Source organism: Sus scrofa, chromosome 12 (assembly GCF_054392235.1).
Source record: "Sus scrofa isolate SSC_HxYL_T2T_F1_AM1 chromosome 12, Sscrofa_HxYL_maternal_Yorkshire_Landrace_v2.0, whole genome shotgun sequence".
Classification (NCBI taxonomy): domain Eukaryota; kingdom Metazoa; phylum Chordata; class Mammalia; order Artiodactyla; family Suidae; genus Sus; species Sus scrofa.
In genome coordinates this window covers 19,415,493-19,438,470 of record NC_139394.1, presented here as the reverse complement: position 1 = coordinate 19,438,470, position 22,978 = coordinate 19,415,493, and the positions used below count along the sequence as shown (strand labels likewise).

The 22,978-nt window shown below is 50.6% G+C and overlaps 1 protein-coding gene and 1 long non-coding RNA gene across 2 annotated transcripts; both read right to left on the bottom strand.

The window, feature by feature from the left end:
* Positions 1–5,887: 5,887 nt before the first annotated feature.
* On the bottom strand, positions 5,888–6,972 carry PYY (peptide YY). Its single transcript, NM_001256528.1, is given in 4 exon segments — positions 5,888–5,983; positions 6,132–6,212; positions 6,302–6,489; positions 6,908–6,972. Coding segments are annotated over 3 exon segments (294 nt in total). The 5' UTR covers positions 6,908–6,972; the 3' UTR covers positions 5,888–5,958.
* An 8,377-nt stretch (positions 6,973–15,349) lies between these two features.
* Positions 15,350–22,430, bottom strand: LOC146398094 (uncharacterized). The gene is made up of 3 exons (XR_014821141.1): positions 22,362–22,430; positions 17,862–21,720; positions 15,350–15,618 (listed from the first exon to the last, which is right to left on the bottom strand). It is a non-coding gene; the product is annotated as an uncharacterized LOC146398094 (long non-coding RNA).
* Between the last annotated feature and the right edge of the window lie 548 nt (positions 22,431–22,978).

Sequence of the window (22,978 nt, the reverse complement as noted above, 5' to 3'; positions counted from 1 at the left end):
CACACACACACACACACACACACTTCAGGCCCTTGTCTCACCCCTCAGGCCCGACTTGGGGTTCAGTTCTCAAATTTAGAACCTGGGCTCTGTCCCTACTTCCCTCTGCCCTGGGGACTCCCTCTGCCTGGCTCAGGAGTGTTCAATACACCTTCCTGCCCACCATGCATGCAAAAGCAAATCCTACCATTGTCAGCCTAAACTTTTTCCTAAAGAGGAAGGCTTTTTTCTTTCTTTTTTTTTTTTTCTTTTCCTCTCTCTCTCTCTTTATTTATTTTTATTTTATTTATTTATTTTTTTGATGGCTGCACCCATGGCGTGTGGAAGTTCTTGGGCCAGGAGTCACATTGGAGCTTCAGCTGAGGCCTATGCCACAGCCACAGCAATACTGGATCCCAGACGCATCTGTGACCTACACTGCAGATTGTGGCACCACCAAATCCTTAGCCACTGAGAGAGGCCAAGGATCCAACCTGCATCCTCATGGGTACTAGTCGGGTTCGGTACTGCTGAGCCACAACTGGCACTCCATGCCATTCTGTCCTTAGGAGGGGACGTGCCCTCCTGTGGCAAATGGCAGTAAAGATGACCTTGAAAATACCCCTATCCACTAGAGAGGGTGTGGAAAAAGGGAACCCTCCTACACTGTAGGTGGGAATATAAATTGGTAAACCGCTAAGGAACACAGTATGGAGCATCCTCAGAAAATTAAAAATAGAACTACTGTGTGATCCAGCAGTCCCAGTCCTGGGTGTATGTCTGGACAAAACTATAATTCAAAAAGACAACAAGTGTGCCAGTGTTCATAGCAGCACTCTTCACAATAGCCAAGACATTGGCTTCAACAACTGAAATGTCCTTCAGCAGAGCACTGGATAAAGAAGATGTGGGACATATATACAAATGGCATACTACTCAGCCATGAAAAAAACAAAATAATGCCGTTTGCCATAAGATAGATGCAACTAGGGATTCTCATAATAAGGGAAGTAAGTCAGAGAAAGAAAAATGCCATATGATATCACTTACATGTGAAATCTAAAATACGGCACAAATGAACCTATCTACAAAACAGAAACAGACTCACAGACAGAGAGAAGGAATTATGGTTGCCAAGGAGGTGGGGGGAGGGAGTGGGATGGACTGGGATTTGGGGGGGTCAGTCAATGCAAACTATTATATTTAGAATGGATAAGCGAGGTCCTACTCTAGAGCACAGGGAACTACATCCAGTCTCTTGGAATAGACCATGATGGAAGATAATATAAGATAATATAATATATATATGCGATAGGGTCATTTTGCTGCACAGCAAAAATTGGCACAACATTGTAAATCAAATATACTTTAATAATACAAAATAATTCATTAAATAATAAAATAGGAGTTCCCGTTGTGACTCAGTGACAATGAACCCAACTAGTATTCATGAGGACAAAGGTTCAATCCCTGGCCCCACTCAGTGGGTCAGGGATCCGGCATTGCCAAGAACTGTGGTGTAAGTTGCAGCCACAGCTCGGATCCTGAGTTGCTGTGGCTGTGGTGTAGGCCTGCAGCTACAGCGCAGATTCAACTCAGAGCCCAGGAACTTCCATATGCCACAAATGTGGCCTTAAAAGTAATAATAATAATAATATAAAATATATCACAAATGGGCATCCCGCTGTGGTGCAGTGGGTTAAAGATCTGCAGCTGCAGTGCTGTGGTGCAGGTTTGATCCCTGGCTCAGGAACTGCCCCGTGCCACGGGGTGCAGCCAAAAAACAAACAAAAAAAACCAAGGTTAATCTTACAAATAAACATAAACGTATTCATTAAAATCTATAGAGAGGAGTTCCTGTTGTGCTCCAGCAATAACGAACCTGACTAGTACCACGAGGACACACGTTCGGTCCCCGGCCTCACTCAATGGGTAAAGGATCCAGCGTTGCCGTGAACTCTGGTGTAGGTTGCAGACGCAGCTTGGATCTACGAACTCCGATTCCACCCCTAGCCTGGGAAATTCCATATGCCATGGGTGCGGCCCTAAAAAGACATAATAAAATAAAATAACTATAAATATACAATTGAACCTATCTGCAAAACAGAAACACACTCATAGACATAAGATTTTTGTTGCCAAGGGGGAGGGGAGGGAGTGGGATGGACTGAGAGTTTGGGGTTAATAGATGCAAACTATGACATTTAGAATGGATAAACAATAAGGTCCTGCTGTATAGCACAGGAAACGATATCCAATCTCCTGGGATAGGCCATGATGGAAAATAAAAATATTTTTAAAAGAATATAAAAAATATTTAAAATATTTTAAAAGAATATATATATATATACATATATATAAAGAATATATAGGGAGTTCCCATCGTGGCTCAGTGGTTAGTGAATCTGACTAGGAACCATGAGGTTGCAGGTTCCATCCCTGGCCTTGCTCAGTGGGTTTAGGTTCCAGCATTGCCATGAGCTGTGGTGTAGGTTGCAGACGCGGCTCAGATCCTGCATTGCTGTGGCTCTGGTGTAGCCCGGCAGCTACAGCTCCAATTAGACCCCTAGCCTAGGAACCTCCATATGCCGCAGGAGTGGCTCAAGAAAAGGCAAAAAGACAAAAAAAAAAAAAAAAAAAAAAAAGAATATATGGTGTATATATATACTTGTATGTATGTATGACTGGGTTACTTTGCTCTATAGCAGAGACTGGCACAACGTTGTAAATCTATTATACTTTATTTATTTAGTTATATTTTTTAGAACCAAACCCACGGCATATGCAAGTTCCCAGGTTAGGGGTTGAATCTGAGCTACACCTGCCAGCCTACGCCAGAGCCACAGCAATATCAGATCCGAGCTGCGTCTGCAACCTACACCACAGCTCACGGCAACACAGGATCCTTAACCCACTGAGTGAGGCTAGGGATCGAACCTGCCTCCTAGTTGGATTAGTTTCTGCTGCTTCACAACGGGAACTCTCAATTATACTTTAATAAAGAAAAAAAAAAAGAGGAGTTCCCACTTCGGTGCAACAGGAGCAGTGGCATCTTGGGAGTGCTGGGACGCAGGTTTGATTCCCAGCCAGGCCTGATGGGTGGGATCCCGAGTTGCCGCAGCTGTGGCTTGTGTGGTGACTGCGGCTTGGATCTGATCCCTGGCCCAGGAACTCCATATGCCAAGGTGTAGCCAAAAATGAAAAAAGGAAATAAGGAAGGAAGGGAAAAAAAGAAAAATAAAATACCTCCTATTCCACATGTAGTTCTACAGTGGGGTCTATCTCCCCTCTTTTTGAATGCGGGTGGCCCTGTGGCTGCTCAGACCAGTAGCTTATGGTGAAAGATGCTATGTGACGGCTGAGACCAGATCATAAAAGGCAATTGTTATGAGTTAAATTATACCCCCTCAATTCACGTGTTGAAATCCTAACCCCTGGTACCTCCTAAAGTGACCTTACTTGGAAATGTAATTAATTAAGATGGGGTCATGCCGGAGCAGGGCGGACCCCTAATTCAATATGACTACTGCCGTTAGGAAAAGGGGGAAATTTAGACTTAGAAGCAGACACGCATAGAGGGGAGACGATGTGAAGAGACACAGGGTGAAGACACCCAGCCACAAGCCAAGGAGAGAAGCCTGGAACAGGTCCTTCCGTCATCAGCCTCGAAGGAACCAACCCTGCCAGCACCTTGACCTCAGACTTGTAGCCTCCAAAACTGTTGGTAAACCACCAGCTTGTGGTTCTTTCTCACCGCAGCCCTAGCAGACGAATGCAGCAAGGCAGCCTCCTCCTGGTTCTCTTGGAGGGTTTGCTCTAGGGGGAGCCAGCTACCCTGTAAGTCCAGCTGCCCCAGGACACCATGCTGGAGAGGCCACGTGTAGGTGCTGGGAGCCCTGGCTGAGCTCCCAGCCAACAGCCAGCAACTGCTGTGAGTGTCAACCCCAGCTAACCTCTGACTGTCACTGCCAAGAGCCTCCAAGTGCCAACTGCCTCATCAAGCCCTTCCCAGTCCTGACCCACAAAATGATGGGTGAAATACAACACTTATTTTAAGCCACTAAGTTTTAGGATAATTTGTTACTTGGCATAGTAACCAGCAAGCTCACCCTTGCCCTTCCCTCCCTTCCCAGGGGCTGGTACAGGCTGGCGGTGATGGTGGGCTCTCTTCGACCAGGTAGCTGAGGCCATGGGAAAGTCACGGCGTGGGGGGCTTTTGGACGCCCCCATGGAGCGGAGCTGCCAACTCCCCGGATGCCACTCACGTTTTATGTAAGAGAGAAAAATATCTATCTTGTTTAAACCGTTTTTAATTCTGCCCCTATTTTAAAAGCCAGCTCAATACCCTAGCAATATAATGTATGCAAAACAAATAGCTCAATGCTTGGCACATAAATAAATGCTTTAGGGGAAAAAAAAGTGTAGCTATTGCTCTTGTTGTCATTAACGTTACATCCTAAGGTTGCGTCCTCCGGCTCCACCACTGATTGAGTCTGATCAGCAGTGGATTAAGCACCTCTCAGCACTTCTTTCTCCCCGTGGACATGAGGCCAACCCATGGTACTGATGGTGAACTAGACATGTCAAGCTTGGCAGAAATTGCTATGGGCGTGTAATTCATACCATGGGTCTCTTCTATTAGCTTCAAACTGACCACAGGTCTCCTAGGAAGACCAACAGACGGGGGACCACAGACACCATCAGAGATTCACACCTTCCCACTCCTCCAATCCCAAAAGGAACCAAAGCTTGTGACAACCATTGTATGCTCCCACCTCGCCTCTCGTGGCAGGTGGATGGATGGGTGGGGATTAGAGGAGAGGAGAGAAGACAGGGGAAATGTGATGGGAAGTGGGTCTTAGATAATGGCCATACTGCAGGGAAAGGGAACCAGACAAATGAACTAGTTTCACAACACACACACACACACACACACACACACACACACACACACACACCAAGCAATCAGGAAGGGCTTCCGGGAGGAGGTGGCCACTACTCTAAAACTGTTCTCCAGAGAAGGAAAGAGATCTGCAAGCAAGGGAGGTGGCCTGGGCAAAGGCTTAGAGCCTTAGAGTCCACACAGCTTGTGACTTAGCCAGGTCCTGGATCTGCTTCCACCTCATCCTTCTGGCCCTCCCTTGAGGGAAGCTGGAGGGCAGCGTAAGTGTAAAAGACTTGTGTCCTCCAGGGCAGGTTGTGTCTGAGCAGGGGCAGCTCTTGCAGCTACGGCAGAGCCAGCTTGAGGGTCTTCTCCCAGAGCCACCTAAAGGTGGGTGTCCCCATGGCCATGTCGCTAGGAAGACATAGTGACTTATCTACAGAGTATGAATTTAGAAAGGCAAGGGCGGCTGCTCAGAGAAAGAGCAGCCTCCACACTCCCATTGCTCCTCCTGCCCAGCGAATGGGGTGTCAGAAATGACCCCTTCCCTCAGCACACACCCACCTCCCTCCAAATGACTCTCCCTCCACAACCCCATCTTGGGTCCCATTCCATCCCCAGCCACTCCAGCCCTGGGGTTTGGTAATATATCTGTGCAGGGTTACCTGGGGTGTTGGTGCCAAGTCCATGCCTCTCTCTTAACTTAGAACAGAGGGAGTCCCCACTTCACCCCAACCCTGTCTTGGGCTCCTCTTTGTCTCAGGTGCCAGCTTCTATTCTTCCAGCTCTCTCACCTCCTCCCATCTGGATGCCACCTCCTCCCATCTGAATGCCACCTCCAGGAAGGAGAAGGGAAAGAAAGTAGAAACGCACACTTTCCATTTGAGTGAAATTTGCTCTTTATTTAGGGACCGAGGAAGGACAGCACAACGCCCTCCAACCCAGGGAGCGAGGGCACCGAGAAATGGAATGAGGACCCCACCCCAAACCCTTCTCAGATGCAGCAGGCAGGGAGAGGAATCCTGGTTCTGGGATCGGGAGCAAACATGCAAATGAGATCGGTGTATTAGCATATCTCCCAGGAGTCTGGGGGGTGGTCACCATAGGTAGGCGCCTTCTGGCCTGTAGGAGGGAAAGGAAAGGAATTGCACGGATCCCGGCGTTGGATCTGGGGAATCGAGATGGGGGGATGTACTAAGTGGCGGCGCCAGGGTGGCAGTAGGACCAGGCCACACTCCAGCGGACAGCGCGTGTGGCGGGGCGCTTTTACCAAGACTTGACGGGGCGGTCCTCGCCTTCAGGGAAGAGCAGTTTGGAGAGAAGAGCATCTGGGCTGTCACGTTTCCCATACCTGGGGGCGGGGCCATAAGTGGGCGGGGTCGTGCCTGGCCGCGCCCCCTCAGGCCGCCCGAGCTCCGCCCGCCCCGCGCACGCGCTCACCTCTGCCGAGTGACCAGGTTGAGGTAGTGGCGCAGGGAGGCGTAGTAGCGGCTCAGCTCCTCCGGCGAGGCGTCTTCGCCGGGAGCCTCGGGTTTGGCGGGGTAGGCGTCGACCAGTGTCCCCAGGCAGATGAGCAGGCCCAGCAGCACAGTGGCCATGGCGGGCCAGGGCCTGCGCACTGTCACCATCTGGAGAAGGGGCGCTGGAGTCATACGAAGCCTCGACCCCCCGAGGCAGGAAGCTGAGGCTGCTGTCAGGCCCAAGCTCCAGCGGCCTGTCTGGGGCTGGTACCCGATTAAGGCTCAGCCACGCGATCGCTGTGTGTTCTCAGGGCACTTTCGCTGTCTCTGGTCTCAGTTTCGTCATCTGTTAGAGGGGTATAAGCCCTGCCGGCTTTCGCTCCCTCTGCTTGTGTTGACCAGGATAGATAGCTGTGCTGACCCTGGGGGCTCCCAGGGGGCTCCTGGACCTCTCTCCTTCCCACTTCTGCTGACCCCCTTCCTATCCAGCTTCCGGTCCTAGCTTCCACCACGCCAGCCTCAGTTTCCCCCACAGAATAGCCTGGAATACTGGCACCAGAACATTCCTGTGTCCCCGGCTACTCACAGCGACAGCTCCAGAAGCAGAGAGAAGATCAGGAAATGGAAGGCGAGAGGAGTCCCAAGGGCTGGACTGCTGCAGCCTCCTCCTCAGCTCAGCGCTTTCCCTGCAGGGCTTATATCCCGGCCTGGAGAGGGAGGGGGAGCTGGAGGGGGGAGGGCCTTCCTCCTTCCTCCCTCCACCCTACACCGATCTCTGAGCTTACACCCAGACAGTGCGGGGTGTCTCCACCTCAAAGGAACTGGTGTGGGAGAGCCCATAGGCTCAGACTCAGGTTACTTCTGGATAGGGTGCCTAGCCTGAGCCCCGTCTTTACCCCCACAACCCCCCAACAGCAGGTCTAGCCTCCTGAGGCAGCGAAGCATATGAATGCAGATTTCAGGCATGACCCGTGGGACCAGGGTTGAAATTCCATCTTCCCCAGCCTGTCCTTGGGTGGGAGGCCAGATACATCTGGCCCAGCCTGTGGGACCTGTGACCCCTCTTTCTGAAAGCCAACCTTTTCAGCCTCTGCTCGCTAATGCTTTGGAGAAGGGCCGAGGAGTGACCGGGCCTGTCGGGGAAACCTCTTTCTACCGGAAGCAGGGGTGGGAGCTGTTTCTGAGGAGGAGAGCCCTCTCTGGACACCCCCACAAGGTTCCTGCTCTGTTAAAGAGTTGGGGAGGCAGGAGGAGGCAAGAGCCCATCCCTTCCTGAGAAACAGCTGCGTTGCCCACCCGCCCACCCAGGCTGACACATGCAGATTCATAGAGACCCCTTGCAGGGCATCGTGCCCCCCTCCCCATCCAGGTGTCCTTCGGGAGCACTGGTGTCTTCTGGGATTGGGTGACGTCAGGGCTGCCCAAGCACACGCCACCATCCCAGCCCACTGGAATCTCCGCTGGACTCTGGGGCGAAGACCCTGCCCCAGGACCTTGGACGGAAACAGAAAGGACTTCTGTTTCTTGAGCACCTGCTGTGTACCGGGCAGGACATGATTTCAGGCACAGCCACACAATGAGCTGAGTTTCTCCCCATTTCACAGATAAGGCATCTGAAGCTCTGAGAGGTCAGGGAACAGCCAAGGTCGCCTAGGATTCCGAGAGAAAAGGGCTGAGGCAGGGCCCAGGAAGAGACCCACTCAATTATGAGGGGCAGAAAGCCTTCCTATGAGGATAACGGTGGGGCTGAGGAGTCAGGCATGGGAACAGGAGGAGGGAGGCTAAGTCTGGGGACCCTCCTGCCCCAGCAGAAAGAGAGAAGGCTCTCAGGGAGGCTCCCCATAAAGCCCTTCCCTGCTCCCTTTCCCTGGCCAGGCTGGCTCCTTCTGGGCTTCCAGGCATCCCATCAGCCCATGAGAGCAGGGGGGGCCGCCTGGTCCTGGCCCCTTGCTCTGGGCCAGCCCCTCCACCCTCCAGGACAGATGGCTGTGGGTGTTATTTTTAGAGCCGTCTCTGGAGGTGGAGAGTCCAGGGCTCCCTCAATCACCTTTTTATGGGTTCAATCACCCGCACTCTCCGGAAATGGCTGCTTATCAGCCAGTTGGGTCCTTTGGGCCCCATGTGTCCCAAGAAAGGCCGGATCGGCGTGCTGAGCATGGAGGTAGAAGACAGACCTCAGGACGAGCGACATGGACCCCATCCTCGGGGGGCAGAGAAAATCCATTCTCCCCAGGGGGCTCTCATCTGAGGGGCGAGGCACCACCCTGTTCCCCAGCAAGCCCAGGCCATATCCTTGGGGACCCGCAGTCTGAGGGGAGAGGAGCAGCCGTTTCACTGGGGAGCCCCAGCCTGAGGGAGGAACACACCACTGTCTTTGCAGAGCCTGGTCTGAGGAGCGCCCAGGACACAGGGACAGAGAACCTCGGGGGACAAGCCTGGGTCCCGTTTGGAGAGGAAACAACAGAAATAAAAAAAAACTCCACTCCTGGAGTTCCCTTCATGGCTCAGCGGCAACAAACCCAACCAGTATCCATGAGAATTCAGGTTCGATCCCTGGCACCACTCAGGATCCGGTGTTGCCATGAGCTGTGGTGTAGGTCGCAGATGCGGCTCCGTTCTGGCATTGCTGTGGCTGCGGCTACAGCTCCCATTCTACCCCTAGTCTGGGAAACTGCATATTCTGCAATGTGGTCCTAAAAAAAAAGAACTCCACTCCTCCAGAGGCCCTGGGAAAACAAAATCGAGGCACTCGCCCTAGGGACGGACAGGGCGGCTCTCCTCCCCTGGGGTCAAGGACTGGACAAGGAGCCTGAAAGCTAAAGGGGGCAGGGACTTCTAAGGATGGGGCCGATTTTTTTTTTCTTTTTTTGTCTTTTTCGCCATTTCTTGGGCCGCTCCTGCGGCACATGGAGGTTCCCAGGCTAGTGGTCCAATCAGAGCCACAGCCACTGGTCTACACCACAGCCACAGCAACGCGCAATCCAAGCCACATCTGCAACCTACACCACAGCCCACTGCAACGCCAGATCCTTAACCCACTGAGCAAGGCCAGGGATCGAACCCGCAACCCCATGGTTCCTAGTCGGATTTGTTAACCACTGCGCCACGACAGGAACTCCTCCAGATTTTTTTTTTCCTTTAGGGCCGCACCAGCATATGGGAGTTCCCAGACTAAGGGTCCAATCACAGCTACAGCTGCCAGCCACAGCCACAGCAACGCCAGATCCAAGCCGTGTCTGTGACCTACGCCACATCTCACAGCAGTGATGGATCCTTCACCCTCTGAGCGAGGCCAGGGATTGAACCCACATCTTCATGGATGCTATGTTGGTTCTTAACCCACATCTTCATGGATGCTATGTTGGTTCTTAACCCACTAAGCCATAACAGCAACTCCTAGTGAGGCTGATTGCTCACACTGCAGCACCAGCTGGGGTGGAGACAGGGCATGCTGGTCGCGGACAGAGAGAGATGACAGGAGTGGTGAGACGCCCACAGGGAACTTGGCATCCTTGGAACCCTGCACACCTTGAGGAGGGGGAGGAGAGGAAATAGAGTGAAGTTAGAAGGCCTGGGGGGAGGTCCAGATTCAGCACCTCTCAGGAAGCCCCTTCCCCCTTCACCTTTAGAAAGTAAATGGGGAGTTCCCGTCGTGGCGCAGTGGTTAACGAATCTGACTAGGAACCATGGGGTTGCGGGTTCGGTCCCTGCCCTTGCTCAGTGGGTTAACGATCTGGCGTTGCCATGAGCTGTGGTGGAGGTTGCAGACGCGGCTCGGATCCCGAGTTGCTGTGGCTCTGGCGTAGGCCAGTGGCGGCAGCTCCGATTCGACCCCTAGCCTGGGAACCTCCATATGCCACAGGTGCGGCCCAAAGAAATAGCAAAAAGACACACACAAAACAAAAAAAAAAGGAAGAAAAAGAAAGTAAATGGGACTAGAGGGGGTCCCTCAGGGTGGGCCAGGAACCAGCCTCCCGCATCCTCACACATGCTCCCTGTCCATCATGCCCTGCCCTTCCATTCCACTCCCCAATTACTGGGTCGGCTCATTGGTTCATTCATCACCATCTCCTCACTGAAGAGTGTATTAACTTGTTGATTAGCGGGGAGGATGTCTCAGCTCTGGATGGATCGATGGGCTCAGTCACTCCCCGCCCACACACCCACCGCTGTTCCGAACCATGACTCAGTAGCTATGAGACATGACTGGAGGGTGCAGGGCTGACAGCTGCGAGGAGAGACGCCTCAAAAGAGCTGTCATTCTACGTAAGGGACCAGTTCCTGCCTCCAACTTGTGCTCAAAGGGTTGGGGGGACCGAATCAGTGGGGTTCCCTTGATCCCCTCCTCAGAGCACCTAAGCAAGTCGACCCCAGGGGCAACCAGGCCATGGATGTGGACCCCAGCTGACCATAGCCCTTGCCGTGTGGCATCAAGGGCTACTCATCTGGAGGGGGTAGCCCAGCCCACTCATCTCCAGAAGCTTAATTCTGTACCCCACCCTCCCCCACCTCCCCCACACAAGGCTCCTCCGAGAGACCATCCCCCTGGCAGCGCTGGTTCACTGCCTCCCACCCTCAGGCAGAAGGTCATGTGCCCAAGGGTCTATACACAGCAGGTGGCCATGCAGCAAGAATGATTCAATCCTCACTCGACAAGCACTTACGAGGCTCCTACTAAGTGCCAGGCACTATTTGAAGCACCAGGGACAGAGATGTGAACCAAGAAGCAAAATCCTGACCCTTGTGGCAGGAAGTAGAAAATAAATGAATCCACGAGGAAGCACGTAGTAGGTCTGATTGTGATAAGTGCTGTAGCAACAAAATCAGGGTAAGAGGGATACAAAGTGCTGCGGGGAGGGTCTTATTATATGTTGGGCAATTAGGGGAGTGACTGACTTTTTTTTTTCTGCCTTTTAGGGCCTTGCCCACGGCATACGGAAGTTCCCAGGCTAGGGGGTCTAATCGGAGCTGCAGCTACCCGCCTGCGCAACAGCCACAACAACACCAGATCCAAGCCGAATCTGCGACCTACACCACAGCTCACGGCAACACGAGATTCTTAACCCACTGAGCGAGGCCAAGGATCAAACCCGCATCCTCATGGATACTAGTCAGGTTCATTAACTGCTGAGCCACGATGGGAACTCGGTGACTTACATTTTTAAAGGAGCATTTTGGCTGCTGTGTCAAGAACAGACAAAAGTTGTGGGGAGAGGCGGGCAGGTAAAATCAGAAGCAGGAGTCTCCTTAGGAGCCTATGCCTATGATCCTGCCAAGAGCTGATGGTGTTGCAAGCGCGCACACACCCACACACACCTTCCTCACAGCTGCAAACGTCCCACATGTTTCACCCAAGAACAATCTCCTTATGTCCATACGATAACAACAGCCTTTCATCTAGCTGAAAAAATCCCCTGGAGAAGATAATGGGGAAGAAAATCAATGGAGGTCTATGGTAGGCAGGGGCTGGATCGGTCGGTTCTCTGATTGTTAAGGCTCATTTCCATTTGAACCTCTCTGTGCTAGCTTGATGACTGGTCACAGTCCAGGAAAATATTTGCTACTGTGATAGTGCTTAGAGAAATGCCAGCTTGTTCATTTTGTCACGAGTATGAATGTCCTCTTCCTTAAAAACGCTCTGTTATCAGACACAACTTAGAATAGATTTACAAGGAGATCCTGCTGAATAGCATTGAGAACTTTGTCTAGATACTCATGTTGCAACAGAAGAAAGGGTGGGGGAAAAATGTAATTGTAATGTATACATGTAAGGATAACCTGACCCCCTTGCTGTACAGTGGGAAAATAAAAAAAAATTATTTAAAAAAAAAAAAAAAAAAACGCTCTGGCTCTTCGCACAGAAGGAACCAGAGAATGCAGAGTCACCCGTTGACACCATTAAAAAATGGCCATTTCCCTCCAAAGGGATATTAGCCTCGGTCCAGGACGCTTTGTCATCTCCTGGGACAAATGGTAAGGAAGCAGCAGACATGCTTTCTATTTCCCGTGACCCTCCATCCTGAGCTAAGCACCATGGAGGCCGAGTGGGACCATGGCGAGCGAGTGGGATCAGTGGGGTCAGCTCTAGTTTGGCTCTAGAACCATAGTTTGGTTATATGCAGAGAGTAGGTTTAGGAGGCAGTAATGTCAAAAAGAAAGAGGGAGTTCCCATTGTGGTGCAGAAGAAACAAATCCAACTAGGAACCAAGAGGTTGCAGGTTCGATCCCTGGCCTCACTGAGTGCGTTAAGGATCTGGCGTTGCCATGACATGTGTTGTAGGTGGCAGATTCGGCTCAGATCTGATGTGGCTGTGGCTGTGGTGTCTGGTGCTGGCAGCTGGAGCTCCGATTCAACCCCCAGCCTGGGAACTTCCACACGCCACAGGTGTGACCCTTAAAAAAAAAAAAAAAAAAAAAAAAAAGCAAAGTTGCAGGTCTTGCTATAAAACGCAGTGACCAGATTCCTGCGGCCTGGTATATACCCAAGGCACAAGCTTCTCCCTAAAACAGATATCAGCAGAGTCTTTTGACAAAGGACCAGATAGTAAATATTTTAGTCTCCGTTGCAACTGTTCAACTTGGTTATTATAACACAAATGCAGCCATGATACTACTCAAAACATGAATGGATGTGACTGCGCTCCAACAAAACTTTATTTGTGAACATGAAAAATTGAATTTCCTGTAATTTTCACGTCACAAAATAGTCTTTTGATTTTTTTCAATCACTTAAAAATGCAAGGGTTCCCACTGTGCACAGTGGGTTAAGAATCCGACTGCAGCAGCTTGGGTCCTTGTGGAGGTGCGGGTTGGATCCCTGACCTGGAAACTTTTGCATGCTGCAGGAACATCCAAAATAAAAATAAAGAAAAATGGGAGTTCCCACTGTGGCGCAGTGGAAACAAATCCCACTAGTATCCATGAGGATGCGGGTTCGATCCCTGGCCTCACTCAGTGGGTCACAGATCCGGCGTTGCTGTGAGCTGTGGTTTAGGTCACAGACGCAGCTTGGATCCCCTGTGGCTATGGCTGTGGTGTAGGACAAGAGCTGTAGCTCTGGTTCGACCCCCTGACCTGGGAACTTCCATATGCCATGGGTGCAGCCCCCCAAAAAATAAAAATAAAGAAAAATGCAAAAAAGCCACAGCATGAACCACAGGATATACCACAACGAATCCAAAAAGCATAGTTTGTGAACTCGTGGTCTGAAAAAATAAGGGCTTCTGCTCCCTCTAGGTGAGTTGTCTGTCTACCAAGAGTCAGTTGGGTGTTTATGCCAGGTATACTTGTCACCGGCATTCAACCTATGAATTTGGAGAGTCACAAACATTCAGTGCACTGCAAGCAGACAGACAATAAACATGCTAATTTGATAGGACAGCTCAAAGAAATTAGGAACACACTATTTCCCTTACAAAGTTGGGTGTTTTTGTTTGGTTGGTTTTTGTTTTTGTTTTTTGTCCTTTTAGGGCCGGACCTGTGGCATATGGAGGTTCTCAGGCTAGGGGTGGAATCGGATCTATAGCTGCCAGCCTAACCACAGCCACAGCAACACAGGATCCAAGCTATGTCTGTGACCTACACACAGCTCACAGCGACACTGGATCCTTAACCCACTGAGCGAGGCCAGGGATCGAACTTCAGTCCTCACGGATGCTAGTCAGATTTGTTTCCACTGAGCCACAAGGGGAACTCCTTACTGATTTATTATAAAGGACATTATACAGGTCACAGATAAATGGAAAAAGAGCTATACAGGGCGAGGTCTAGATAGTCCTTCATGCAGGAGCTTCTGTCCTGTGGAGTTGGGGTGCACCACCCTCCTGGCTCATGGATGCCTTCAACTTGAAAGCTCTCCCAACTCCATGGTCTAGGAGGTTTTACAGAGGTTTCAACATGTAGGTGTAATCAATTATTAACTTAATCTCCAGCTCCTTTCCCTTTTTGGAGGTTGGAGCTGAAAGTTCCAGGTTTATAATTAAGTCCTCGGCTTTACACTCTAAAGCTCTCTAGGGGCCCACCATGCATCACCTCACTGGAACAAAAGATGCTCTGTCACTCAGGAAATTACAAGGGAGCCCGGAGCTCTATGTTAGGTATGGGGGCCAAAGACCAAATATATATTTCTTATTATGCCACAACCCCTATGCTATGACCCCCAAATCTCTGTCACTTGCTTCTCTGCTGAGCTCCTGATTCATATAATCCACTGTCCTAGACCTATTGCTTAGATGTCTCTCAGTCAACATAAACTTGAGGTCACCCAAATGGCAAAGATAGAGTTCTCAGAGTTCCCATCGTGGCACAGCGGAAACAAATCCGACTAGGAATCATGAGGTTGCAGGTTCGATCCCTGGCCTCGCTTGGTGGGTTAAGGATCAGTGTTGCTGTGAGCTGTGGTATAGGTCGCAGAGGTAGCTTGGATCCTGCGTTGCTGTGGGTGTGCTATAGGCCAGCAGCTGTAGCTCCAATTCGCCCCCCAGCCTGGGAACTTCCACATGCTGCAGGTGCAGCCCTAAAAAGAAAAAGGTGGAGTTCTCATAGTGGCTCAGCAGTAAGGAACCAGTTTTTTGTTTGTTTGTTTTGTTTTTGTCCTTTTTTTGGCCATTTCTTGGGCTGCTCCCTCAGCATGTGGAGGTTCCCAGGCTAGGGGTCGAATTAGAGCTGTAGCCGCCAGCCTACGCCAGAGCCACAGCAACGCTGGATCCAAGCTGCGTCTGCAACCCACACCACAGCTCATGGCAACACCGGATCGTTAACCCACTGAGCAAGGCCAGGGATCAAACCCACAACCTCATGGTTCCTAGTCGGATTTGTTAACCACTGAGCCACGACAGGAACTCCCGAACCAGTTTTTCTATTCTGCCTTCTCTTGTGCCCCAGGCCCCAAGCCAATGATAGCAACGATGGTGACAATTACATCAGTGGCTGCAGGGGCCCACAGACACCCAAAACTCTGAGGGAGAGGGGTCTTCCTCCTCTGTTCAAAAGATCTTTGGTCCCAAGAAGGTAGGGCGAGCCTCATGTCTTTTTTTCTCCCTATCACCCTGCCACTAGCCCCACAGAGAGGGTAACTCAAGCCCCCATTTTCCCACTGGAGAACAAAAACCCCCAGGGAGTCAAAAAGCAGGAAAAGAGGAGTTCCCGTCGTGGCTCAGTGGAAAGGAACCCGACTGGTATCCATGAGGATACAGGTTCGATTCCTGGCCCCACTCAGTGGGTTAAGGATCCGGCATTGCCGTGAGCTGTGGTGTAGGCCAGCAGCTACCGCTCCAATTGGACCCCTAACCTGGGAACCTCCATGTGCCGCAGGTGCAGCCATAAAAAGCAAAAAATAAAATAAAAAATAAAGTGTTCCAAGGGGTAGGGGCAATGAAAGGGGAGAAAGTCTCAGCTATTAAATAAAGGATTATTAAAAAGAAACAGTTGGGAAGTTCCTGCTGTGGAACAATGAGATTGGCAGCATCTTGGGAGCACTGGGTTGCAGGTTCAATCCCTGGTCCAGCAGGTGGGTTAAGGATCCGGCATCACCACAGCTGTGGCTTAGGTCGAAACTACAGCTTGGATCTGATCTCTGGCGCAGGAATTCCATATGTCTCAGGGTGGCCAACAAAGAAAAAAAGAAAAAAAAAAAGGAAAGAAATGGAAATTTTAGAACTGAAAAGAGAAAATAACCAAAATGAAAATTCACTAGCTGGGCTCAAATAGCAGAATGGCGATAACAGAGGAAATAATCAGTGAACTTGAAGCTAGATCAGTAGGGATTACCCAGTATAAAGTCACGGAGAAAAAAATACTGAAAAAAAAAAACACGAACAGGGGCCTCAGGGATATGAAAAGATACCAAATGGTTTAAGAGTCGTGACATCAGAGTTCAGGATGGAAAGGAGAAAGGGTACAAGACAGAAAAAAACATATTTGAAGAAATAACAGCTGAAAATATCCCAACTTTGGCAAAAAGGCATCAATTTACAGTTTCGAAAATCTCAGCAAACCAGACAGGACACACTATGATCATGATCATGCTGCTGAAAAGCAACAACCAAAAAATCTAGGATGCAGCCAAGGAAAAATAATGGGTTGTTTGTAGGGGAAAAAAAAAAATTGCTCCAGTGAGCTCAGATTTCTCACCAGAAACCATGAGACCAGAAAGAAGTAGAACAATCTTTTTTAAATGCTAAAAGAAAATACCAGTCAATGCAGACGCCTCTACCAGCGAAAATATCCCTCAAGTATGAAAGTGAAATAAAGAAATTCTCCGAGTTCCCGTCGAGGCGCAGCGGAAACGAATCCGACTAGGAACCATGAGGTTGCGGGTTCGATCCCTGGCCTCGATCAGTGGGTTAACGATCCGCCATTGCCTCGAGCTGTGGTGTAGTTTGCAGATGCAGCTCAGATCTGGTGTTGCTGTGGCTCTGGGGTAGGCCGGCAGCAACAGCTCTGATTAGATCCCTAGCCTGGGAACCTCCATATGTTGCAGGTGCGGCGCTAAAAAGACAGAAAAGAGCAAAAAAAAAAAAAAAGAAATTCTCCAAGCTCCCTAGTGGTGCCTGGGTTAAAGATCTGGTGCTGTCACCAAAGTGGCTCAGGTCGCTCTGTAGCACAGGTTCAATCCCTGGCCTGGGAACTCCCCCAAGCAGTGGGTGCCACCAAAAAAAGGGTGGGATTCTCAGTGAGGGAAAACTATGAAGATTTGTTGCCAGCAGATCTGCACTAAGAAAATTGTTAAAGGAAGCTCTTCAGACAAATGTCTGAAGATGTTGCAGTTTCTTCTTCTTTTTGGGGGGTGGGCCTGCTTAGAGCTTCGCTGCAGCACATGGAATTTCCCAGGCTAGGGGACAAATTGGAGCTACAGCTGCCAGCCTACACCACAGCCACAGCAACCCGGGACCCGAGCTGCATCTGCAACCTACACCACAGCTCACAGCAATGGCGGATCCTTAACCCACTGATCGAGGCCAGGGATCGAACCTGCATCCCCATGGATACCAGCCGGGTTCATTACTGCTGAGCTACAACAGGAACTCCACAATTTCTCCTGAAGTTAAACATACAATTGTGTGGGACCCAGAAATCCTAGAGAAATGAATACGCATATCCACTCAAAAACCCTATACACCAATGTTTACAGCAGCTCTATTGGTAACTGCCCCAAACTGGAACCACCTCCAGCGCCCTTCAATGGAAGACTGAGTAAACGATGGTATATCTGTAAATGGAGATATTTACTACTTGATAATTAAAAGGAATGGACTATTGATACATGGAACAAATTGGATTAATGTCAAAGCATTAGACTCAGTGAACAAAGCCAGTCTTTGTCTTTGTTACATACTGGGAGTTCCTGTTGTGGCCGAGTGGTTACCTAACCCAACTGGTATCCATGAGGACGCAGGTTCAATCCCTGGCCTCAGCAGGTTAAGGATCTGGCATTGCCATGAGCTGTGGTGTAGGTCAAAGACACGGCTCAGATCGGGCATTGCTGTGGCTGTTGTGCAGGCCGGCGGCTGCAGGTCCAATTCGACCCTTAGTCTGGGAACTTCCATATGCCATGGGTGCGGCCCTAAAAAAAAAAATTAAAAATAAAAAATAAAAGCAAAGATTACATACTATACACTTCCATTTCTGTGACATCCTTAAAAAGATAAAACTATGCCCGTTGTGGCAAAGTGCCCTTTGTGGCAAAGTGGAAAAGAACCATGAGGTTGCAGGTTTGATCCCTGGCCTTGCTCAGTGGGTTAAGGTTCTGGCGTTGCTGTGAGCTGTGGTGTAGGCCAGCAGCTATAGCTCCGATTCAACCGCTAGCCTGGGAACCTCCATATGCTGCGTGTGCGGCCCTAAAAAGCAAAATAAGTAAATAAATAAAACCATGGCGATGGTGAGCAGATCAGTGGCTGCCAAAATTAGAGCTCAGAGGAGTGACTCCAAATGGAGAGCCTTAGGGAGTCCTTCGGAGTCATGTAACTATCCTGTACCCCGATTCCAGGAATCTACACACGAGAGAAAACTCAGAACTGTACACCAACCCACAAAGTCAATTTTACTGGATGTTAATTTTTAAATCTTTTTTTTAAAGTTACTATCTCTAAAGTGCTTAAAACAGAGCCTGGCAAATAGTAAGCTTTCAAAGAGTGTTTGTTGCTTCCAAAGAAAACAAATTCCGTCCTACTGTGTAGCACAGGGAACTATATCCAGTCTCTTGTGATAGAACATGATGGAAGATAATAGCAGAAAAAGGATGCATATGTGTGTATATACGTGCATAAGTGGGTCACTTTGCTGTAAGACAGAAATTGACACAACATTGTAAATCAACTATACTTTAACAAAAAAAAAAATTTTTTTTTAAGGAAGAAAATAAATTCCTGGCTTTTCCAAACCGAGGTACCCGCCTGTACAAGGAACATGTGAGAACCGCTCGCTGGGGGCTGCTTCAAGACCAGGAGAATGCCCCGCTTTACTGAGCCTGTGTCTTGTGCGGGGCCACATCCTAAGTGGTGTCCTCTGAGGACACTGCAGGTGTAAGCCAAGGGGAACCAACAGGAAGATTCATATCATCGTCCTGCACACGCAGCCCCCTGAGGGGGCGAGGTGGGAGGGGCAGACTGCTGGGGGATGGAGGGGGTCCTGGTGCGTGTTTGGAGTGAGTGGAGCATGGGGTCCCATAGACGCTGGTTCCAACTCTGCTCCAGCCATTCCCCAGCCTCTGTGGCCAGAGTAAGTTATTTCATCTCTGAGCCTCGGCTTTGTCATCTGTGCAAAGCAGCTCATAAAAGTGCCTGAAAAAGGTTATGAGGACTTAATGATAGATAGGAGCCCTTAAGATCCTCCATATGGTTGTCAACCCTTTGTAAGTGCCAATAAAATGTGACATTTTATGGCTGTGATTTGCAATAGAGACTGGCAGGATGCCCCCTAAATGTGAAGGGCGGAGGATAAGCCTTTGTTGTGGGTTTTGACCCCCTACATTCTATTAGGAAAACTTTCGAAGTTACAGCAGGTTGAAATGACTGTTCACTGACTGCATTCAGTGGGAGTCGGGGTGCTTTTCCTTTCTTTTGGCTCATCTATAGTTTATATTTTTCTAGAGTAGACATAAATTACTTAGATTACATACATGCATACATACATACAGGAAAGAGGGAAAAGAAAAAAGCGTTAAGCAGGACAGGACCAAGGACAGAGCCCCACAGTCCAAAGTCACCACCTTCCACTGATAGAACTCAGCTTTGCTGGCAACTGTCTTTCGAATCAGCCCACGTCTAATTACAGCTTTTTCCAGCCATTGATCGATTTCGCCCACACGTCACCCTTGTGTCCACAGGATGTCAGGAGAGATGTTGCCGGACGCCTTGCTGAAGTCCAGACACCTAGAGCCCACAGCGCCCACACCCCCAAGTAATTCCATCAGTGGAGCAAATCAGATCAAGCTGGAGTAACCTGTTCCTGGGGGTGTCTGATGGTGTCTTTCCCTTCCACGCCCTTGGCCATCAGGGGTAGTGGAAAGGTCCTGGACTTTGGGGTCAGATGGCTCTGGACTTAAATCTCACTAGTGATTCTCAACTGTGTGACTTTGGGAAAGTCGCCTGACCTCTCTGAGCCTCACTGTAAAACGGGAATAATAATAAAGCCAGTGTCACAGGCTTTTTGACAACTAAAATAAATGAATATATCTGTCTCCCTTCCCATCCCAAGTGTGGGCTCCTCAAGGCCAAGGCCCAGGCCTTCCCATCTTTGCTCCCTAGTGCCTGGCAGGAAGGGGGACTCCATCTACCTGGCATATCCCTTCCACAGCCCCCTGTGTATCTCTGCCCCCTGCCTCTCCCCATCTGGCCCCACAATTCTCACCAACTCCCTTTCTGCGTATCTTCCTCTCCTCCTTCACCCAGCGCCCCCCACTTCTCTCCCTTTCCTATACCAGCGCCACCTTCTTGTCTGGCCCAAGTGACAGCTTTCACCTCCCACCCCATCCCACGTTCCCAGTGTACTGTGCAGCCTGTGGCCTGCTCCACGGCCCCCGGTGGGAAGGGCTGCAGGGTGGAGGGATGATAAAGCGACAGCGACTCATTTACCCAGTCACTTGTGAGCAGCTTCATTCGTTCTGAGGGCTCCATGGAAAGCCATTAGTTGTGACTCAGTCTGGGCCATCCATCAACAGGGCTGGGGGTGGGGAGGTGACAGCAGAGAGGAAAAAAAGAAAACAGCCACCATCTGCCCTCCCGGTGCCTCCCAGGAAGTTGGAGACCCGGACAGCTGCATGAAAACTAGGGTTCTGGGGGCCTCTCCTTGACACCCCCTCAGCCAGGACTTTTCACTTCTCTTGTAGGATGCAGAGGGGTACCGCCCCAGCCAGAGGGCAGTTCTGATGCCCACGTCCCTGCAGCACATGCCCATGTCCTCTGCTTCTGTCCTCCTCCATCCTCTGTCCACTTTCTCCCGCTCCCCTCCACCCCACCCAACTCTGGGAGCCCTTGAAAGTGCCGTTGAGTCTCCGAGCCACCCCTGCCACTGCCGCAGACATCTTCCTGCTTAAAGTCTCAGCTCTACAATTGGAGATGTTTGGGAAAACCTCTTGAAACTGCTGTCTCTGAGCCTGGGGCTCCTAAAAACCACCACTACAATTTTAAAAAAGGCAAAAAAAAAAAAAAAAAAAAAGCAAACCACCACTAGCCAAGATGGAGAGATTTTTTTCCTCTACGACTGGAGCTCTTGAATGCGGTCCTTCATTGAGCTTCAGGGCTCTGTGGCTATCTTTGTGTGTGATGTGTGGTTAAGGACCTCTTTGTGGGGAAGGGCATATGTGGTTTCCACCAATACTTCCACCACCCGTTCCCCAGATCACCTCTCCTGAGGGCGAGGCTTGGCAGCACCTGGGAATCACATCCCATATGCCCAGTTTGGGTCTGTGCCTCAGAGAGAAAAGCAACAAATGTCTCCATGGTACTTTGTTCTTTGTACGTCACCTCACATCCAGTATTTTTATTTGATCCTCCAACACTTAAGGTAGCAGGAAACGTGATTTGCAGGCGCCACCCCTCCACCTCCCTGTGCTTCCCAAGTATTTGCTCATCTGCCCCCTTGACCGTGGGCATCTCACATACAGTGCCCTTGACTCGTTCCTCTCCAGCCTGGCCCCCAGCCCCGTGCCAGGCCAGGGAAGTGCCTCAATAAATGTGTGTCAGATGAAGGCATGAATGAGTCCCCACCTCACAGACAAAGCTATGAGCCACATGCGGGTAACGTGCCCTGCCTTACCTACCTGATCTTAACCTGCTGGGCCTGGGCCCCCGGCACAGGCTTGATTCCCAGGCTCTGGGCAGAGGGGGTAGGGTGTGTTCTCTGGCTCTTCCTGGCTGCCCTCTTCTTCATCAGTCAGAGAACTCCTGATTTTGCTGGCACCTGGCCATTCAGAATAAGAAAGCACAGACTCAGTTTCCCTTGCAATTAGTTTTGTACTGGTGACCGAGTTCTGGCTAATCAACTGAAAATGAAAGTGATGTTTATAATTTCCAGAAAGTGTCCTTAAAGGCACTTTAAGGCCCTGTAATGGTATGGAGGGTTTTTTCCTGCATCTTCCACCTTCCTGTTTGCTGGCGGAAGATCTAATGGCTGGAGCTCAAGCAGCCATATTGGACCATGAGGCAAGTGACACACGAGGCAGCCGGAATGAAAAGCTTGAAAGACCCTGGGTCCCTGACAATTCACTGCCACAGCAGCCCTGGGCTACCAACCTCTGGGCTTTTTTCTTTGTTGGCCATCCCCACCCCAGACACACACACACACACACACACACACACACACACCCCATATGGAAGTTCCTTGCTGCCAAAAAAAAAAAAAATACTATGCAGTCTCAAGTCCCATGAGAGACTTACTGAAACAGAATCTGGGGATGTGGGGCCCAGAAATCTGAGGCGGGGGAGTTAAGTTCATGCTGTTTATTTTATTGCTTTAGCTGTTTATTTATTTACTTTTGGCCGCCCACGCGCCCACTCCCCACCCCCTCACCCCACCCTGCGCCACTCTGGCCACTGTCTCACCGGCTCCGCCCGCCCAGGGGTCATGAGCGTCCGGAGCATGTTTGCGCAGCTAAGTGGCGTCTGTGTACCGAGCCGCGCGCTTATCTCCCGCAAACAGGGCGCCAGCCGCCCGCCTGCATTAGCCCCTGCCCGGAACCCCGGGCCCCGCGCGCTCATCCGGCATCGCTGATAAGGAGCGGAGGGAGAGGAGGGGACCGCCACTCCCCGGCACCCCACCCACCTCCGATCGCCCTGCGGAGCCTGGAAAAGTGACGGGCTTGCTGTCTGGGTCGCTGTCAGTGTGGCTCCAACCCAGGAGAGGCCGGAGCCTCGACAGTCCCCTCCCTGCCTGCTGCCCACTCCTGCTGGGTCAGCCCTTCTTGCTTTCTCTCCCCAGCGCCCCGACTATGGCCACCAGCCTGATGTTCCAGGTACACCTGGCTGTGCCAGCCTCCTTTCCTTGGTGGCCAGGCACATGGCCAAGGGCCCACATCTTGACCTGGATTCCTGATGGATTCCATGGAAGGCTCCTCAGGAATCCCTAAATATTACCACTATCCCCACCAGCTGCTACTGCTGCTACTGCTGCTACTGCCAATAATCAAAATAATATCTAACTTGGGAGTTCCCGTCGTGGC